This window comes from Mugil cephalus, chromosome 19 (genome assembly GCF_022458985.1).
Source record: "Mugil cephalus isolate CIBA_MC_2020 chromosome 19, CIBA_Mcephalus_1.1, whole genome shotgun sequence".
Taxonomy (NCBI): domain Eukaryota; kingdom Metazoa; phylum Chordata; class Actinopteri; order Mugiliformes; family Mugilidae; genus Mugil; species Mugil cephalus.
In genome coordinates this window covers 11,943,802-11,964,432 of record NC_061788.1, presented here as the reverse complement: position 1 = coordinate 11,964,432, position 20,631 = coordinate 11,943,802, and the positions used below count along the sequence as shown (strand labels likewise).

The following is a 20,631-nucleotide window of genomic DNA, read 5'->3' as shown; positions in this document are numbered from 1 at the left end:
CTTAGATATTGTCTCAGTAGTGCATACAGTTATTTGTATCACTGTTTTCCTTGTACAAGTATTTTCCATTAGTGTTTAAAACCAATATAAATTTCTTTTTACAAGCACCTTTCATTTATTTGTATTTTTCTAATGAGGACATTGGACACAAAGAGGATTTCTTTTTCTTTCATGGTCTACCATAAAACATGAGGTAATGCAAGTAAACACCATTAAATACCTTTAATAAAAGAATGAATGACAAACAGAACCACTTTCTCGTGTTTATGTGTACTTGTCGCGGGTTTGAACCACTCAGGAAATACTTGTAATGTAGCATAATGAACGCGTCTTAGAGCACAGGATGTACTGGACATAACGTCCTACACAGAGGTGGTTTGCTTTTATCAATTATACATCTCTTGTTAATCCCGCATAGGTCAATAAGCACAGTACTGCAAATATAGCCATGGCAACGGGATAATGAACATGGCAAAAGGCAAACAAGATGTCTTTGTGCCTACCGTACACTGAGCCCTCAGACTGTTGACAGATGTGGGTGGTGAGCAGAGACAATAATCATCACCATGAAAAAGTAAAGAATATGGCAACACACTGCAGCTATTATCCTGCAGGGAAGTACAAAACAATGCATCTGCAAGAAGCGGAATCAATAGAATAAAGTGTATAGATAAAAGGTAAACAGTTTAGGGGCTTTTCAACTGAAATAAATAAGTGAAAAGCAATAAATGATAATTGCAATAAATGTTATTTCTTTAGGAGTGGATTAAAGTGGATTAAATTTAGTTTACAGAGTGTTTTTTATATTCCAGTTTACTGTATGTACAGCAAGAAGGTTCCAGGGTGTACCCCGCCTATAGGCTCCGGCCCCCCTGTGACGCTCTAGACCAGGAGTCTTCAATGTTTTTCAGGCCAAGGATCCAAAACTGATGGAAAGATTAAGTAACTGCTATGTGTTCTACTGTATATTAAACTTGGCCTAGTGCTATTTATAAAAATACATTATAATTATCATTTTTATTTCAAACATGTGGGGTGGCCAACTCAACCAATCAGTCAAAGATTTTGCAGCGCCCTTGGAGTAACACCGTAGACCCCCTAGGGGACCTTTTACACTGAACTGTCTGAAGACAGTTCAGTGTAAAAGGTAAAGTATGAGATAAGATGTGATGAAACCCAGCAATCAGGTGGCAGATGAATTGGGTGTAAGAAAGACTTCTGGTAAGACTGACAGAGAAAAGTTAGAAGTGGGGAAAAGCTGACAGTGAAAAAAAAGTTTTCACAATGAATTGTGAGTCAAGGCCAGAATGCTGACTCAAGTAAACCATTACTTCTTGGAGTGAAAAAGGAAATGAAGAAATCTAAACTTAATGCCACTGAAGAGCAGGCAATAACGTTCTCCATAGGCAGCGGTGGTAAAGGTGGATTTCACCAGTGTTTTAAGGACAGCATGCAGAGAGATATTGTACAGAACATGGGTATAGGATATTGAGCAGCAGGAGGTCAGCCTGAGTGTAATGGCTATTTGGTATTCAGCTACAGCGAACTGAAGGTGCAGCATTATCAAAATAAGTAATATAAAGAAACACGTGTTATATTCTCCCATGACATTTCAAGCAATAGCTTTTCAGAAAGACAATAAGACGAAGAGACAAGATGAAGAATGAAGGCTCCTGATTTAATGCTGATGATTATTAACCTCCTCCATCTACACAACCTCCTCTGCAAATGACTGAAAACAAACTAAAGTTAATCTGTGCATTGACATATGCAAATGGAGGTGAAAACACCTGCAGTCAGGTATTTAAAGGAAATCTTTATATTATGTCCATGTTATGTCCTTAATTATCAAAGTTGTGAATAAACTTTAAAAAAAAAGTTAAATTATCTATATGTTTCCATTAATATCATCCGTTTTATATAGCACAGTCACACCCTGGTGGTAAACTAACACAGTAGTCACAGCTGCTGTGGGCTGGGGCAGGCCACCACACATCACTCACAGTCATACACCAGCGGAGATCACAGAGGGAGCAAGGTGGGTTAAGTGGCTGGCAGTTGAGTTTTTTGATCATGCATTTGAACAATATGACATATATTGAAAGTTTAATGTAAATAATAATAATAAATTTAATTAGGTGGTTGTAACAGGTCCTCTGAATTGTTTTTGAGCATGTGAGCATGACAAACTGTGAGTTTCACTGTGTTACCAGAACTGAAACGTTCAGTTTTTGAAATGTACAAGGTTAAACTTTTGTTTTTACAAGCAGTTATCGACAGCTTCCCAGTGACTTGGATCATTCGAGGGGAAAGGCATATGGACGGCAGGATGATAATCCATCACTGGGAGCGACTCATTTGAAGCATGAGTGACATATCAACATTAATCACCGGAGATTTTAATGAGATCATAAATTAATTTTCATTTATGAATAAGTTCCATTTAAGCTTCACTTCACCCACAAGGGACAATTTAATCCTTTTAAAGTTGTCATGAAGGGAAAACGTATGAGAAGGTTCACAATAAAACTGGAAAACTCTGCATACCGCATCACTCAGTGCCCTCCATCCCAGTAAACATCTGCTATTTTCACTTAATTGTTGGTGTTTGAGTAATTTATAATCTGCCAATTTTTTTTTTCAGGGCTCCATTAGTTTGAGACTTTTATCTTTAAAAACTTGGAATCATTTTTTTTTTTTTACACTCCACTAGAATTCATCAGATTCGTGTGTTTGGACACATAAGCACGTATCAACTTAATGTAAATACTGATAAATAAAAAGATGACATTGGTGCAGGTGTGGTGTGTGTAGCCAAAGCTATACTTCAGGTTGTACTTTACCAAAATAGACAAACAAACTTTTGCCTAAAATTGAAACAGATGTGTAACACAGACAGGTGGAGGGAAGATGAGATGAGATGACAGGTTGGATTTTAACTTGCAAAGAAAATTGGACTCATTGTTGAAACTGTCTTAACTTTGAAATGGTGCGTCTTTCTATGTAAATGAGCCTGTGTCCTTGGATCAGATCTGCCTCCTCGCAATTTGTCATTCTTCTGCTTTTCTACTAAAGCAACTGAAAAAAAAAAAAAACAATTACTAACAACACTTTAATTCCCATTCAGTTCTCGGAAGTTGAATTGTAATGGATCCACTATTTCTTGAGTTATTTGAGCTGCCAGTCATTTTGTAGATATTCAAAAAATGAAGGCTACAGGCGCAGTAAATGAGCAACGCCGGAAATACAAAATAAGTAAAGTCCATTTCCTCAGGGAAATTAAGTATTATAACGATGAGCCAGAGTGATGGAGGGAGAGAGAGACAAGGGTTCGCCCCTGGAGCTCGGTTTAGTTCACGGCCGACTGACGTGCACAGAAGCACTGATAACACGCTTGTTAATATTGAATAGGAGCAGTCACGTGGGAAAGCCGTGGCTGTTTTTGTGTAATAGGGCACAATGAAATCCAAAAGCCTAAAGGTGCTATTTGCATCTGGAACACAACAAATGAGTCCAGGCAGCAAATGTGTGACAGAAAATAATTTGCTCATAATTCCACAACAGCTGCTGGGACGCAGATGATAGCAGAGGCCCGGAACCTGTCACTCCTCAAACTCATCTGAAGTCTGCCCACACGTTTGTCTTCATTCAAAATGTATGTGGAAGAGACAAGTTTCACAGTTTGAAGACACTGTTTCAATACAAAACACACACCCCACCACCCCCATTTCCTCTGACGGCCATACCGACAGTTTTGGTTTTCAGATTCAGAGTCTGTGTTTGTTCCTATGTTTTTTCTCCCCCGTCTATTATTTAAAAGGACTTTTGTTTTAAGTTCTTAAACCAAGGTGAAGACACTGAGACAATCAACCTTTCTAGTCACTGATGCTGTGAAGGTTGGCGAAGATGAGTGGAACTGCAGAGAGGTGTGATGACTCTGTGGGTTCGACCCGTTCCTCATTCAACGCATCTGCATGATCCGGTCTTAATGAGAAAACATTGATTACATCAATTACAGAGCCGAAATAATATGAAGGCTCTGTCCTGACAAATCAATTGAGTTCAAAAATGACTGTATTTTCAGGTGCGTCATCTATACGCCAGTATTTCACCGCTCTGTTCTCTGCGGCTCCGCTCACCCCAGCAGTCGTGGGTCTAGCTGTTCCACAGGCCCAGCCGCACACTGTGCTTCCTCACATCAGCATGTGATGCGGCAATTGGGCTTCAAAGAGACTCCAGGTGGCAGAATGAGTTTTGTCTTCATGCAGCGAAGGAAAAGGGGAATGGGTTTCACGACTCAGATGAAGGTGTGCTGTGGTTGAACACACCTTCCGAGCTCCATCTTTCCCACTGGAGCAAAGCTCTTTAGGTAGAGCACAACAAAGCATGTTTGAAAAGCGAAACATTCTCCTAGGGGTACGTAAATGTTCAGGTGCAGCACTTAATACTTGTGTTACAATGAGTTATCAGGCTAATATCAGCTTAACAGGGCGACTCTGATCCTCACGCTTTACACGGAAATGTGAGCTGTGGTCTTAGAAACAAAGCGAGCGTTAGAAACGATCAGTGTTTCCACGTCTTGGTGAAAGAGTTTCTGCTGAGAAGCTTGAGAAGGAAAGTTTCATCACATGTGTCTACACATATTATAGTCAGGATGGATCTGACACTTCTACCTTGTGAGTGCATCAGCGTCAACAAGCGATGACCTCAGCAAACACGTGGGAGTCACGTCACATCAGGACCTGCGTGAGCTGTGTGTTAACAAGCACATCTCATATTTCTTCTTCGGGTTCCTTTTGAAATCCATCCGTTTTGCAGTACCAGCGTGCGGTACATCACGGCCCGTAGCCACAGACATTTTATAAAGGTTAACTTTTGTGATTGTTAGTATGGAATGCCAAACAAGATTAAACCAAGTTATCTGTAGAAAAAAAAAAGATTATTTTTCTTTCCACGACTTCTTTCTCCCACATCCTCTGGCCTGCAGCTTAAAGAAGAACAGGCCTAACATAAGAAATGAATTCTGAAGCTCTTACAAATATGAATAAAGGCTTCATACTTTCCAATCCACCAAGAAAACCAGCAACTTATTTGTGATCATGAATAACAGACAAAACTTGAAATAACTAATTCTTGTCCACATTGGTGCAACAAAATCAGTAAAGTCTGCTGTTGAAGGCATATATAGCAAAATTGTTGTTGCGTATTTACACAACGGACACATATAGAAACACATTTGCTATAGTCATGCTAGTGCTCCTTTTTGGTCTCTTCTAACCCCTTGAGAAAAACAGCTGCCTCTCTGTCTCCTGAAGTGCTCTTTGGTGCTGGACTTGACATTTACAGCGTGCTTCAGTGCCTTTTAGCTGCTGAGAACGGTGGCGGCTCTAAATGATGCTTTTGTCAGCGGTGAGCGCGAACCACAGCAGTGAAACCGGGGGGGCATAACAGCTGAACCGAGAAGCCGAGATGCTCCGTGTGTGAGATGCTCCATGCATGGGCACCGGCAGAGTCACGTAACGATTTTCTGTGTGTTTGAGAAGCTGCTGTCACTTGGCACTGGCTCCTCGCTCTATATCAAAATACTGATTGGAGCTGCTGTAATACTTGGATGTTTTCAAGGAAGTAATAAGTGAAACGTGTCCATCAGATGAGCCCCGACTTTGTGAACATAAACCAAACCCTTAATTCATTTCTTATCTAAAAAAGCAACATGTTGCATGAATGTCTGCATTGGAAACTGACAAAACTTGTATAATTAGTGTTTCTTTTGGATGAAAGCGTTTATGGACACACTTGATTTGTAGTAATCAGAGTCAAAGTCTTAAAAGAATCTTAAAGATTTTGTCATTGACATCTTTATGAAATATTTCTAGCTTCATTATGGGAAGGTGAGATTTTAAAGTATCTGTTCCAGTAATGTTCCAGTAGCTAATGTCAAATCTATTCTTGGTGTAATCATAGATGAAAACTTATCCTGGAAACCTCATATCTCATCTATTACATCAAAGACTACCAAAAATATTGGATTAATTGGAAAATGTTGCTATCTTCTAACTACTAAAGTCTCGCTAAATCTTCATAGTTCAATGATTTATCTTTTTATTAGCTATTCTAATATTTTCTGGGCCAGCACTCACCCAACTAAACTGGAACCAATACTTCTCTTGCAAAGAAGAACGGTGAGAATGATTTGCTCCGAGAAGTCATTCATTACCCTTGTTTCGCAAACTTGGCACACTCAATATTTATCAAATCCACTCCAAATTGCTCAATTTGTATTTGGTTCATTAAATAAAACACTTCCCCCATTGTTAAATAACTTCTTTATAGCCAACCCGAAGAGCCCCGGAGCAGATGCATTCTTCTTGAGATGAAAGCATATTGTACATTAAACGTGTGTAGTCTCATATTGTCCTCTGTTGCTGCGATGTTCTTTTTTTCTTCTCTTTCTGGCGTCTTGCTGATAAGCCAAGTTATAAAAATAGCATGCATCACTGTCATCATTATGAGTGCGCTGTATGTACTGGCTAGGAAATTATAATGTTTTCAAAAATGGTGGCTGCTCACAGGAGGAGGCACTATAGATAATCTTTTTATTCATACTCTCCGGTCCCACGGGGAAGATTACGGTCGTGCGTTTTCACCCAGCTGCTCGTAATGCTTGTGCTTTCAGGAATCCTCGCTCGCGTCTTTCAGCTCTGAAGGCTGCCAGAATGCGCGCCGCTATCTCCGAGAAGATGTGTCTTCTCCATCTGACATCCCCCAATCATCTTCCAGTTCATGCTCATCACCGCGAAATTAAAAACGAAAGCCTCGTATTGTTCGGGGTGAAGTCCGCACCAATACCTGAGAAGGAGGAGGAAAAGATGAGGCGTGAGCCGCCTGCCTTTCATAATTAAGCTCCCATCTATAATGAAAAGGTCATCACACTATACTGCCATTCTGCACCAGGGAACATGCAGATGTGACTCACGCTTCACTTTAAAAACCTTTTCCCTGTGAGCGGTGGAATGACTGCAAGACTCTGGGGAGTTCACTTGTAATTACAGGTTTGGTTGGGAACCACGGCTGATAGTGTTAAGCAATTACAGCGCCGCAAAAAAAAAAAAAAAAACTTGACTGAAAATTACTTATGACTGGCATGAACTGAACTTAACGAACAAAAATGAAACGCAATTAAACCCCTGAATAACAAGTTGAGTGCTCAGAGTAAAAGCAGTGACCACGGCTATGAAATGGCTTTTTTTTTTTTTTTGTTCTCTTGGATAATTCGCAGGTTTTATCCCTGCCTACGTAAAGCTCTCAGCACAAGACGAGCGGCCGCTCAGGATGTGCCGTCTTAATGCACCTTCACAAGCGCGTCGTGGCCGCCTCCAAAACCAGCCGAGATGTCATTTTTCATCAGCTCTCTCTCTGTGTCGGCGAGTTGATGGACAATTTGCGGGAGGAGCGCGCTGAAATCAGAAGGCGCTGAAAACAAACAAGTGAGCAAACAGTTAATCAAAACTACTGTCACACAGTAATCCCATGCATGTCTTCGGACTGGTCAGGTATGGGCGTTGTCTTTGCTGACATGCCTCATGCTTGGCCACTAATTAATCAGTTCAGGATCAACTGTCAGACATTAATCTTTCTGCGTCTCCGCCACCTTATTGGCTAGCTGTCATTCACCCTCTCTCTCTCTCTCTCTCTCTCTCTCCGTGTCTGGCTCCCTCCCTCCCTACCTCTCCTCTCCTTCTTTCTCCCTTTTTTTATTTATTTATTTATTTTTATTTTTTTAAACTGCAGCTCACTCAAAGTGGAGACGCACACAAGGAAGGTCCCCTCTTCATATTCCTCTTACGCATTGAGAAACGTCAACACTGGTAAGTTACTGGCTTAATATATTCATAATATAACATAATGTTTATTTTTTCCTTCATCATCCTCTTCTTTTTGTGCATGCTTCTTCTTTTGATAGGTAGCATTTTCCCCAAAACAGGATAAAACAGCTGAACACAAAAGAATACAATGTAGTAGGTAAAGTTGCTGCTATTTCCTCTAAAAAGTAGTTAAAAATATTTCTTAACAGTCTCAATGATGCACCACTTCAAATGTCACTGAAGTGCAAGAATGCCGTTTGCATGAGGCACATGTATTATAGTTAGGACTTACATTACGTAATGCAGGGATTCATTGTCAGGGTATGCATACATATGTGCTCCCCTCTGTTTTTTCCTTTTGTTAATTTAAAGTATATTGAAGTTTTTAACTGAGGGAGGCTATAATATATATATATAGTGTGTGGCTATGTTATGAAGCTGAAGGCTTTATGAGGCTGCAGATCAAATGACAGATTTGTCTAAATGTTTTACTACCTTGAGGAAGATTGAGCCTAGGATCAAAACACACTGGTTCTTACCACCGGAGGGACTTGTGCACACAAGTGATGTTTCTCGCTGTGCCATCCAGGCACTTTTGAAGATGCGCAGAGAAAAGTGGATCAGAAATCATTGCATGGTTAGGCAAGGAGATCGAGTGCAGAAAATAAAAGAGACGTCAAGTTTCCCTTTGAATTTAGTGGGAGTCCTGCAGCACCATCAGCTGAGAGCTTGCGGAAGCTAGTAGATGTCCTGGAACAAGCTTTTTACTGACGAGAGAAGTCTAGCTGAGGGTGGACTTTGAGGACGACAAAAAGCTGCGTGCTCAAAGACATAAGAACTGAAAAATACAAAATTGCTGCACAGCTACAGCTCCCACTGAGCCCTGATCTTAGCGTCACAGAGTCAGTCTGGGTTTATGGGAGATAATGAGGAAAAATACCAGTCCCCTGGAAGAACTTCTCCAACCTCCAAATTGTTTGTAACAATCTACCCACCAGCCACCGTGATGCTTTTCACAACAAATATAATCTGAATTGATTATCTTTCTGTTTACTGCACGTTAAGTGATAAATTAAACAAAACAAGAGCATAGTTAGTTAAACTATATATTAAAACTGTGTAGCCTAGTTCTTCTACTGTCTAAATCATTTGAGCATTACTGTAGTATTCCTCTTTGACATTCAGGCTAATCATGTATTTAGTGTGATCTCAAATGCCTTGGCTTGTCCTTGGAACTACATTCTAATAAGTTGAGAGCTAATAATTAGCTGGGATCAATGATCTATTAGACAAGCACACCAACATCAATATATATCAAAAGATAATTTATTCATTGTAACTGTAAGTAACTGTAAGTCCTTAGTCCTATCGCATATATGTGAGTGCGGATATGCATAATTCATCTCTCTTTAAGGAATGTGTTTGTGAACTAGTCTGAAAGGCAGAAGCATGTATCCTGCTGAGATAATTAATGTGTTTCGTCAAAGCAAGAAAGCAGAAGACAACAACTCTGATTCATATTAACATCAACTTCTGCGTAAATTATTCTTATCTGGGAAAAAGCCTTTTTTTTTCTCAGCACTGGACCAGTAACAAGTCATTTCAGTGGTAAAACAAAAATAATTAGCAATTAAAAAACTAGACAGTCCTCAGACTGTGTTGCGGTTGCAAATTATGCAGCGTGAAAAGTCAAGAAGAAGAAAAAAAAACAGTGACAATGACTTTTCTTTAAAACGTGAAAGCAATGAGGAGAGGAGAGGAAATAGGATGAGATTAGATGAGGGGAAGTGAGATGAAATGAGAGGAGGAAATAAAATTCAACTAGGTGAGATGAGAGGAAATACGATGATAGGACATTACATGTGGGATAAATTGAGATGAGATGCGATGAAATAAGATGAGATGAGGTGAGAGGAAATGACAAATGGGATAAATTAGATGAGATGAGATGAGATGAGATGAGATGAGATGAGATGAGATGAGATGAGAGGAAATGAGATGAGATGAGATGAGATGAGATGAGATGAGATGAGATGAGATGAGATGAGATGAGATGAGAGGAAATGAGATGTTAAATTACTATGACAATAACCAACAAGGGGCACAATATATTACTGTCAAAATACGTAAATGTGTGCATCCTAAACTTGACTTTGTCGACGTCGAAGGTGCTAAGTAGGGGCCCGTCACGTACTCAGTGTACACAGCACAGTAGGTCCTCCTAGAGCAAACACAGCCATGTCATTTGACATTTTCCACATGCACATTTTAATGATGCTTATAGTCTCGCCATTCCTGTTCAAATGCCTTCATAATTATCAACTTTCTAAAATATGCTCTTTGCCTCTCACTGTGAGAATGTGTTGGTGTTGGTAAAAAGCTTTTTTTTTTCAGTAATGGGCTTCCTTTTCATAAATGTCATGAACTACTTTCATTAGAATGTTGTTGCATGGAGCACACATCCTCGCATAGAGCACGTTTTTTGTAGTAGTCGTTAATGTGTTTTTGTGACACCTGCAAATTGTTTTTTTTGTTTTTTCCTGTTTTGTGCAGTGCAGGCATACACGGCACTCTTCTTCCAATGGAGGGTAATCACAGCGGCTCGACTGGAAGCACACACGTGTCTGGAGAACAGGCGGAAGGGCACGTTTACGAAGTCGCGGTACAGAGCAACTCCACCAACCGCAGCTCCCAGTTCGCGGACGTGGCCTTGCTGCAGACTTTCAAGCCCCTCATCATCCCATGTTACGCGCTTGTGGTGGTGGTTGGCGTCCTAGGAAACTACCTGCTCCTCTACGTCATCTGCCGAACCCGCAAGATGCACAACGTCACCAACTTCTTCATCGGAAACCTGGCCTTCTCTGACATGCTCATGTGCGTGACCTGCGTCCCCTTCACTCTCGCCTACGCCTTCAACCCACACGGCTGGGTGTTCGGTCGCTCCATGTGCTACCTGGTGTTCCTCATCCAGCCTGTCACAGTCTATGTGTCGGTCTTCACCCTCACCGCTATCGCTGTGGACAGGTGGGTACATCTCTCTGCAGGTCACATTTTGAATAGATTTTATTCCCTTTCGCCTCCTCCTCGCTGGAATTCTCTCATGAAGTTTACTGTCTCTGCTGGTCTGGAGAATTAAGAGAGACTCTGAAATTACAGCTGGAGAGCGCAATCACCACTCATTCTGCATGCTCATTTTACTAATTATGCAAATGTGCGTGGAGATTAAGTAGAGCTTCCTTAATGTGGAAGTAAAACTGTAACAATAGACTAGCACTAACGACTCATGCTTAACAGATTAATGGCTAAAATATGAGTCATTATGATTCGATGCATGCATTTGCATGCATTTGTTAAATTACTTGAGTCCCAGAACCTCGCACAAAATCGAATTATTGAGCTTTGTAAGTGCACGTGCCTAGAATTGATGGTCTGTGCTCCAAAAACAAGTTCGCCACTGCACCCCTTCTGTTCATCGCTCCACCGCACAATAACAGGTTTAAAGCTAATTAACTAATTTAACATTTATGCATTAAGTAACCACATAAGAGAGTTTTATTATAGCAGTGCTGCTGATTATCCATACATTGTGAATAGTCGTGCATTACCAAGTGTTTTGTATTGTAAGGTGAGACTCCTGATTTCTTGCAGGTACTATGCAACTGTTCATCCCCTGAAGAAGCGCACCACCGTGGGCACCTGCGCCTCCGTCCTCATTGGGATCTGGCTCCTGTCCTGTGGCCTGGTGGCCCCAGCAGTGACCCACACCTACCACGTAGAGTTCAAAGAGGAAGGCTTCACTATCTGTGAGGAGTTCTGGTTGGGTCAAGAGAAAGAGAGGCTCGCTTACGCGTACAGCACCCTCCTGGTCACTTACGTCCTGCCGCTGTCAGCCGTCTTTGTCTCTTACCTCTGCATCACGGTCAAACTGAAGAAGTGCGTCGCCCCCGGCCACAGGACGCAGAACCAGACGGGTGCCCAGCAGGCTCGCAAGAGAAAGATCTTCCGCCTGGTCGCACTCCTGGTGTCGGCCTTCGCCGCGTGCTGGCTTCCCATTCACGTGTTCAACGTGCTGCGAGACATTGACATTCACCTCATTAACAAGCGATACTTCTTGCTCATCCAGCTGCTGTGCCACTGGTGCGCCATGAGCTCCTCCTGCTGTAACCCCTTCCTCTATGCATGGCTGCACGACCGTTTCCGCGCCGAGCTGTGGAAAATGTTCAAGTGTCATCACCGCATTGGGGTACCTACCAATCATTGTGCCGCTAGTGTGGTCTTGTAGTTATCTGACGATTCCTCAGGCTTAAGCACCTACATGGAAATACAACCATTTGTGATTGAGAGGATGTTTATTTTCTGAACAGGATGATTGTCTCACAGCAATCTCCCCTGTTGCAATTTAACATAACGTACATGCAACAACGCAAATCAAAAACGTGACACTGTGGTGCTGACAGTACAGTACAAAACATGAGGGGTTAACTGAAACAATCACTTGAACAAATGAAAAAATGGTTGATCCTCTGGGAAGCACGAATGTCAAGAGGTACAACTGAAGAGCCTAGTTAAGTTAATATATTAAAAGTAAGCCACTACTAACAAAGGCTTACACCACTTGAATGAATATCAACAGCAGCTTTTGTAACAACCAGGCCATTGCTGTTTAAAGTAGCTCTCCCATGGTGTGAAAATATAACAATACAGTGACATCAAATGACAAAATGTTTGTAATAATGTGAAATTCATTTAGATACAATGCAATCTGAAGGGGGACAGCTTTAACTCTAAAAGGACCAGAAATAGTAGCTATATTGTGTTTGATAACCTCCCAAAACCCGAGCTTTTATTTGTTTTATTTGTTATGTGTTAATTTCTCCAAGGACCCAAGAATGATTAAAAACTAAGCATCATCTTTGGGCAGGATATTTAATACCAGTGTCCTCAAATGAGCACTTGCTAATTAGCGACGCTGTAGCTTGTTACTACTGCATTTGTTAACTTCTCTATCAAACTAGAGAAGTTAACAAGCATAAATAGACAAGTTTCAACCATAGAAATAAAATAAAATAGTCTATTGACATTTTGCGACCACTAAATGGTAGAGGAAGGCGCCCACTTACTGTACGAGGTCCAAACAACGTAGAAGAAGCAACCACAAACCTAAAACCTAACGTCCCCATGTGAGGACGCAGGGTCTCAGGAGGATAATGTTCAGTGAAGATGTGTCCGTTTCCATCCAAAGTATGCCCATAAATCTAACCTCTTGTGACATTTGTACTGAGGAAACATTATTGTCCGTGGTTGTCTTTTGAGAAAACGTTGGTGGGGATCATGAATGTGTTTGGTTACCGATCTCCACATTAATGAGTCATAAAGTTAAAAAGAAGAGACATTTTGGTCCCGACATCTGTAATTAAGGAAGATTATTGCGTTGACACAATCGTCCTCTCTGGACCATGAGTATGCCAGTTGTTTGCTGCAGTGTGTGGCTACTAGAAATGTAGCTGTGTAGGACCTTGTGCAAAAAACTGCCCCTTGGATGTGAGCTTGGGTGTAGGAGAAATGTCACAGAGGGCCCAAACCACAAAGGGTTCATCCTCTGGGAAGCACGAGTGTTCCCGGTAAATTTCACGGCACGCAGATCAGGCCATTCGTTTTTCAAAATGCTCCCTCGAGGGCCACGGCACCGGCGGCGAGTAACTTTCATATTGCAGTGGCGCTCGACAACAAAACGTGGGAATGCTTTAGAAGAGATGCAATCTGGAGGGAGACAGCTTTAAATGTAAAAAGGACCGAAAACGGCATTGGATATGAAGAGAAAATTAAACCATCAGTTCAAATTGTGTTTTGCCGGTTCCTCCCATCAGGACGCAGATGTTAAAACTAATTTTGTGCAATGTTCCTACTCGGAGCGTTGAGGAATGAATTAGATTTGTGAACTCGGTCCCCGCGGCTCTAATTTTCTTAAAGCCTGTAATTTGAGAGTCCACACCTCAGCGTATTGTACACGCTATCGACAGCATTGTATGATGGCTGTATAAAAACCATTAAAAATGGATGATTGGGCTTTCTGTGTTGCTTCCTGTGATGTGTGTCCTCCGCCGTTCCTACAGGACAATTTGCGCAGGATTGCTTTACCAATTTATATTCATCTCAGTACAGCCCTGAAATAATGCGAATAGCCGCCTGTTTACCCTTATGTCACATGTACTCGTGTCAGGCTGGCTGCCTGGTGTTCACACTGATTCCCATTATTTAGTTTTCATTACAGCTGTCGCTGCCTGGTATCTCTGCTCGCACATTTATCTCCCGCAAACATTTATCATTTATCACCGCTGTCACAGAGGTGATCACACCCTCACATCTTCCACCTCAGATGTAAAACACATGCTTTAATTTTAGCTTGTTTCCCATCAGCAGGCTCCTGTGTGCAGGGACTCGGCGACGAATGTTGCAATGAGTGTGTAAGTAGTGTACTCCGTCTTAAAACTGCCACATATTTGTTTGTAAATGATGTACATTATTTGTGGTATGACATGAATGAAAAAAAAAGGAATACTTTCACGTGTAGCATGTGCTCTGAATACACTGTGTAAAATAATGAATAAAAACGCATAAATGAAACGTCCTCCCTGCTTCGGATCAGTGTGACTGTGCTATGACTGGGGAGGGAATTAAATTATATGCAACTTGTTCGGAGTGCAGCAGCAGAGTTGAATTTACTAATTAAATAAAAAGGAGAACAAAAAGTGTAGAGTGCAACTAGGGCTGGTAAGGACACTGGAGAAAAAAAAGAAAAAAAAAAACGATAATTTATTGATCTGATCCAAATCATGTCGGCTTGCTTGCCGCTCGCCAACAATAACATTTACATCCTGCAGATTAATTATGTAAATTATCCCACACTCTAACTAATGCAAGCTGTGAAGTGAGATCAATTTAGCATGATTCTGTTTCGATTTCATTACATTGCAATCTCTGATTGAAAAGTAAGTTTAAAGCTACCCGGACCAGCGCGCTGGAAACTTCGCTGAACTGACAACGGAGAAGTGAAGCCTTCTACACTTCTAGGAATGTAGCTTTCACATATCCACATTAAACCTGCAGTGCCATGACTCAGGCCTCACTGTCAGAATTAAGGAAGCAACATACGGCCTTAGTAAGAGTCTGGGTGGTGATTACTCAACGTACCAGACACTGGCTTCCTAAGAAAAAGAAAAAAATGTTTTTTTTCTTTCCTTTAGTACAAGAAACTGTGTTGGCGGATTTCACCCACCACAGTGGGCAGAACCACTTTGCACATGTCAAAAAGGTTTTATTCTGATTGCCTGGGGGTGTGCACACATGCAATGGACATATACTTAGTACACTAAAGCGTCATGCTTATATTTAAAGCTGCAGTGCGGAAAATATTTGCCAATCCAGTTGACACGTGTGCTTACAGTCTACATTTCTCATCTCTTCAGCTCTCCACCAACAAAGAGACAAAGCAGCGGTAATCCATGCTTCCTTCCTCCTTTTTTATTTGGAGTTTCAGAAACTTTGTTCTGAAATTCCTTCAGCGCTGTGTCAACACGACTAGCTGTAATGTAACGTTCATTTGCACAAAGAAACCCCTGCACCAAGGCTACATCTTATTGTCTGATTAATTGCTGAGAGCTGTGATGTTTTGCTCAGTTGCATGTATACTTTGAAAAATATGAAAAAGAATTGCAGAGACGGCGAAAAGCTTTTCACATCAAGAGATTCAATATGTGATGAGGATGTGTGAAAACAAAGCGTTTTATTGTCAGATCTCCTCTCGAGTTTAATGAAATCAATTTCAAACTGAATCAACTTTATTCAAAAGCATTTTGAAAGTGAACCGACTATAAGCAGCAAACAGAAACAGTCTGTTACATGGAGCGGATAAAACGATATGAAAGAAGGTTGACGCATGACTCACAGTCAGACCAGATCTCGTCAGAACAAATAAAAACATCTGAATCTTTCTCTGAACAGTCGTAAAAAAATAAACTTTTATGAACAAAACGTAGGCTATGATGTTTCACTGTCAGGCGAAGAAAACATCTTTTGCGTCAGAGCGAAGTCGCGGGCCTCCTGAGGAGTTCGGATGTATGAGTCAATCTCAGTGTCCGAGATGTCCTCATCACCATTTACATCCTGAAACGCTGGCTCCTCCACTCTCCTCTTCTTAGCGTTAATCACACACGGCGGAGCGAAGAGCACTCTTTTCCCCCAGTTGGATGCTGGTTCTTGGTTCTCCTCTGCGCCACTGCGCTCTGGATCTCCATCTGCTCGTTTCACTTCCCTTTCAGGGTCCGGTGCAGGTTGCTCCGCCGGGGATGTAATCGGAGAGATTTGGGAGTCAGCAGCGTCCTCGGTTAGAGAGTCCACACAGCTGATCTGACACTCCGCCAGCAGAGCGTCCTCCTGTGTTCTCATAGCCCTCCTTAGCAAGGCGTACCTGTGCTGCAGAATATCCTCCATGTGCCGAGCAACGTTATCTTGTGTCACCGCTTCCCTGACCCAGGGAATTTCCTTGCCCAGCTTACAAAGCACCTCCTTCATCTCCGTTATTCTCTTCAAAGCAGCCTTGTGCTTATTCACCTTTGCCATCTGACAGAATTTGTCCAAGGAGAATTTGAGGCGCTGCTTGTTGGGCTTCAACGACTGCCAGGCCAAATAGACTGCCGCCATCATGATCGGGATCGGCCTACGGCCGGTCACGATCCAGGAATCCGCCGCAAGCTCCACAAGGGCCACGGCTCGCTTGGTCAAGTCCTTGTGGGTCTCGGCCATCTCCTCAGAAACATGAGGCGAGCTAATTTTGTATCTGTCAGAAAGAGAAATGTCCTCTATGAGCTTTAGATGACGACTCATCACAGTTTGTTTGCAGTTACGACATATTGTTCTAGCTTCATAAATTTACTCGACAAGTGAAAACTTGGGAATTCCATATTCCAACTTGGAAATTTCCGGCTTCTGATATCACAACGTTTACGTCACAGGTTAAGTCGGAGTCATTAGTTCGCTATACTTTCACCGTTTGCTGAACATTAAAATAAGTTCAGCAGGCATTTTTTATTTATTTTGGAAGCAGTCATTTCTGACTTTGACAACTCGGAGCTTATTTTTGCGGCATCAGATGCAGCAGGATCAACTAAGCTTCCCAAGACCCATCCCCACCCTACTTCTGATTGGCTAGTGATGTTAGTCTGGAGAGGGAAAGCTGCGTTACTGCTTATCGGTTACTCAATCAACTGCTCGAACCTGACAATATCCCATATCAACATCTTTTTTTAAACGCGATCGAACGCCACATGCTGGAGAGATCCAGCACCGTGCCGAATACTTTAAGCCCTGGTTATTATACACGTAGGGAAACACAGAATATACTGGTTAGAATCAGGTGACTGGTGAAACAGGTGAAAACTCAGATCAAACAAGTTATGGCGCACCCCCAGTGATCACTGGCGCCCCCACTAGGGGGGGCGTGAACCCCAGGTTGGGAACCACTGATTTAGAGCGCTGTCAGTTTATTATTCTACAAAGTAGCCCTGCAGATAGACACGGTTAACTCCAACAGACTGGGTTAAGTGTTTGATTAAGGATCCACGCAGATCCTCCAAAGTTCAGTCAGACCCTCTGACTTTTTAATCTATTCCATCACTCTAAAAAGCAAGGCGAAAACCGCTGTTCACTAATGAAAATTGAAATAACCCCGCCTGAAATAATCAAGGACAATTCAATCAAGACTAGAGTCAAAAAGAGTTAAAAATAATCGGAAAGCATCACTAAGTCTGAGATCTGTCTGCAGATCAAAATCAAGGAGACCACTGTTCTTCACTTACTCCTGACTGTACCCCTCTATCACATCAGTGACATTGACGATCGGCGCCTCAATGTTGAGGATCTTGATCATCTCTTGATAAACAACTCCCACCACCATCGGGTCGGCGTCCAGCAGGCAGCTGATGGTTCCCATGGTTATGGGCCAGTTAAGCAGCCTGCAGCTCACAAGCACACAGCAACCAGCGAGGACCTCTTTCTTCTGAAGGCTCACTCTGATGAAGCTGTCATGCTGGTAGGCTTTGCTGTAATACGTCTGTGACAGATCCTCGATTTCCCTTTGGACCCTGAGAGTCCGACACATGGCCTTTAGGCGCTGCAGACCTGCAGACGTATAACAAAGGTGTATGAACACGTGCATGAACAACAGGTCAAAAAAGAAAGTGTCTAATGAGCTCCCCTCGGATGGAAGATCTCACCTTTTATCAGGTTCAAACATGGCTTCCTGGTCACCGCTGTGGTTCTGCTGTAGCTGACATCTATTAAAAGGACAGAGAGTCAGAGTAAAGACAAAATGTGTCCGAATGCAATCACGTGTCATGTCATGTCATGTCTGATACCAGTCTCTGTGCCTTCATTATGTTCATCACAATTTTCCTTCTTCAGACAAGAGCACGAGTCTTAAACATTCAAAAGTGATTTGACCTAATGTCACAGTCACAAACAATTCACTTTACACAAACGGCTGCAATTGTCATGATTGTATTTATAGAACAAGAGACACAGCAGAGCTTCGTGTGACTCAGAGCTGAATCACACACTGTATAAAGTAACTCAGCGTGTCTTCCATGTCCAATATTCAACGCCATTCAGTTGCCTTCGGGTTGTTTAATCAATTTCTCGTTTGTTTGGAATAATTTCTCATTTGTTTTGACTTCCGGCACCATCCAGAGGGCAATCTTGCAAAAGAAGAATAATACTCAATAAATTTGTGCTTAACCAAACCTCTCTTTAAAAACAGAAAAGATGAAAATGGAAGTCAGTTGCCATTTGTTTGCCCTGAAGGTTTATGAGTGGGTTAACTTTACCATGTTTTGACAATGATCATAACAAATGACAATGATCGGAATCTGAATCTGTATGGTGCACTGTTTCTGTTTTAGGCTAATAAAAAGAAAAAGAAAAGAGAGAGAGAGAGAGAGAGAGAGAGAAAATGACAATCACCAACTTTCTGTGGCTTCTGGTCATGCACATATGGCAGATGTGAATTTGTTTGGTTTTGTCCCATCTGTTACAAAAATGGCTGCTTTCACCCTGGTACAATGGAAGTGAATGGGGTTTGTTTATGCCGCTCCGAGCAATGACAAAAAGACATAAAAAACAAATGGTATCATCTCTTTCCAAAACTGCTGCCACTCTGCGTCATCAATATTAACATTGTCACCGATCTGTGTTCAGTTTGACGGACGTAATTTCGCTTCAAGCCCTGTTACTGTTTGCACTGTTGGCGCATTTGGATCTGTCTGTTTCACATTAAATAAAAGACAATACAAGAAGATAGAGGATAAGGGGAAAATGCGTCAGTTTTCAAGCAGATAGAGTAAAAGTTGAGGAAGGCAGGGCAAGAAGAAAAGCAACAAATTTTATAAAAACTATCTGATGAAAAGTGAGAGTTCCCCCAGACTGATTTTTATGCCTCTCAAAGTATTTGAGGTATTACTGTGTAGTATTGCATTGCAGTACAGAAACTAAGTGAACTACAAGGTTGCTTCAGACTATCGGTCATTTGCATTACCAACGCAGTCTAAAGACCTGTGATAATTAGTTTAATTGGACATTTTTTTTATGTGCTTGGTGACACAAACATCTGCTCCAGTCTGGCAGGTCAAAGAAGACTGTGGAACAATAATAACTGCATTTAAAGCTGAGGCGCTCCAACAAGAATAAGTCGTTAGGCCTATCTCATTTTAGGGGGACCAGAAGCATAAAATATACCATTTTAGTCATATATGTAATCTGTGCAACTTCAAAATAATAAATAAATTTTCAGTCTTTGTTAGTCGAAATTTAGTGCTCACGCGCTACGTTCGCTCACATCCTGTTCCATCTCCTGGGGGCTGAGCCTCCCCTCTCCTTAAAACCTAGTGACACCCCTGGCCTGGAGGATATACAGTCAATACTGCTGAATCTGACTGACTGGTTTCCAAACGGTCATCAAGTGGCCCTTTGGAAACACTGTGTAGTGTGACTGAACTAATCAATCAAGGTTCTTGCACTTTTGAAAAGAACCACCTCTGAACGGCTTCATGGGGTCTAATCATCTTTATTCTTTAAACTCAGACTCTGGTTTCTGCAGCAGAAATAGGCCTGCACAAGTTCCAGGTAAAATGTGCTGGCCTGAAAAAGATCCAGTATATGTTTGGATTTTGTTTTTATGGAAGATGCATCTATGCATCTTACAAATATATCCTTTAACTCTTATTTTAAGTTGGTGTAACCTTCGTACCTGAACCTCCGACTGGGTCATTGGCCAGGACTCCCTCCGACACCACGGAGCCGCAGTCCACACACACCAACTGAGCCTGGGAGTACAGATCATCTTCTACTATGTTGGAGGAGCAGCAGCCCGGACAGATCAGAGCCGCACCAGACATTATGCAAAAATAAAAAAAACGACGAACAACTCAGCGACGGCTGAAGATATAAAACAAAACTATTACATTAGTAGAAACACCCGCAGCACATAACGCATGCAACTCCACATTGTACGGTAACTGATGTTAACCGGTTTCCAACGACGAGTGAACGTTTGTTATTGTCGCCGCCGGCTTCATGGGGGCGACTAAAATATGTCCGGGCAGATACAAGGTTCCAAATGACAACGGTTCCGCTATGTTGTCATTATAACGGTGCTATCATCCAAAAGCTTTCTCTAACTATCGCAACACAACTAACACAATGTGTGTGTGTGTGT

At 41.8% G+C, this 20,631-nt stretch overlaps 2 protein-coding genes across 2 annotated transcripts; one reads left to right on the top strand and one right to left on the bottom strand.

Annotated features, from left to right (window-relative positions):
* The first annotated feature begins 7,301 nt into the window (after window positions 1–7,301).
* On the top strand, window positions 7,302–14,939 carry LOC124996315 (prolactin-releasing peptide receptor-like). Its single transcript, XM_047569167.1, has 3 exons — window positions 7,302–7,868; window positions 10,419–10,889; window positions 11,514–14,939. The coding sequence occupies exons 2-3, from the start codon at window positions 10,447–10,449 to the stop codon at window positions 12,145–12,147; spliced, it is 1,077 nt and encodes a 358-aa protein (XP_047425123.1). The 5' UTR covers window positions 7,302–7,868; window positions 10,419–10,446; the 3' UTR covers window positions 12,148–14,939.
* A 692-nt stretch (window positions 14,940–15,631) lies between these two features.
* Window positions 15,632–20,494, bottom strand: brf2 (BRF2 RNA polymerase III transcription initiation factor subunit). Its single transcript, XM_047569983.1, has 4 exons — window positions 20,164–20,494; window positions 18,137–18,196; window positions 17,720–18,041; window positions 15,632–16,701 (listed from the first exon to the last, which is right to left on the bottom strand). Exons 1-4 carry the CDS (start codon window positions 20,309–20,311, stop codon window positions 15,903–15,905), a joined length of 1,329 nt encoding a protein of 442 aa, XP_047425939.1. The 5' UTR covers window positions 20,312–20,494; the 3' UTR covers window positions 15,632–15,902.
* Window positions 20,495–20,631: the final 137 nt, after the last annotated feature.

Bases quoted from the DNA above. Each gene is read 5' to 3' on its own strand.
- LOC124996315 (XM_047569167.1), top strand. From the start codon at position 10,447: ATGGAGGGTAATCACAGCGGCTCGACTGGAAGCACACACGTGTCTGGA. The intron at 10,890-11,513 runs GTGGGTACATCT...GATTTCTTGCAG, and splicing joins ACCGCTATCGCTGTGGACAG to GTACTATGCAACTGTTCATC.
- brf2 (XM_047569983.1), bottom strand. From the start codon at position 20,311: ATGTCTGGTGCGGCTCTGATCTGTCCGGGCTGCTGCTCCTCCAACATA. The intron at 18,197-20,163 runs GTACGAAGGTTA...TCCTTTTAATAG, and splicing joins TGACCCAGTCGGAGGTTCAG to ATGTCAGCTACAGCAGAACC. The intron at 16,702-17,719 runs GTAAGTGAAGAA...TCTTTCTGACAG, and splicing joins ATAGAGGGGTACAGTCAGGA to ATACAAAATTAGCTCGCCTC.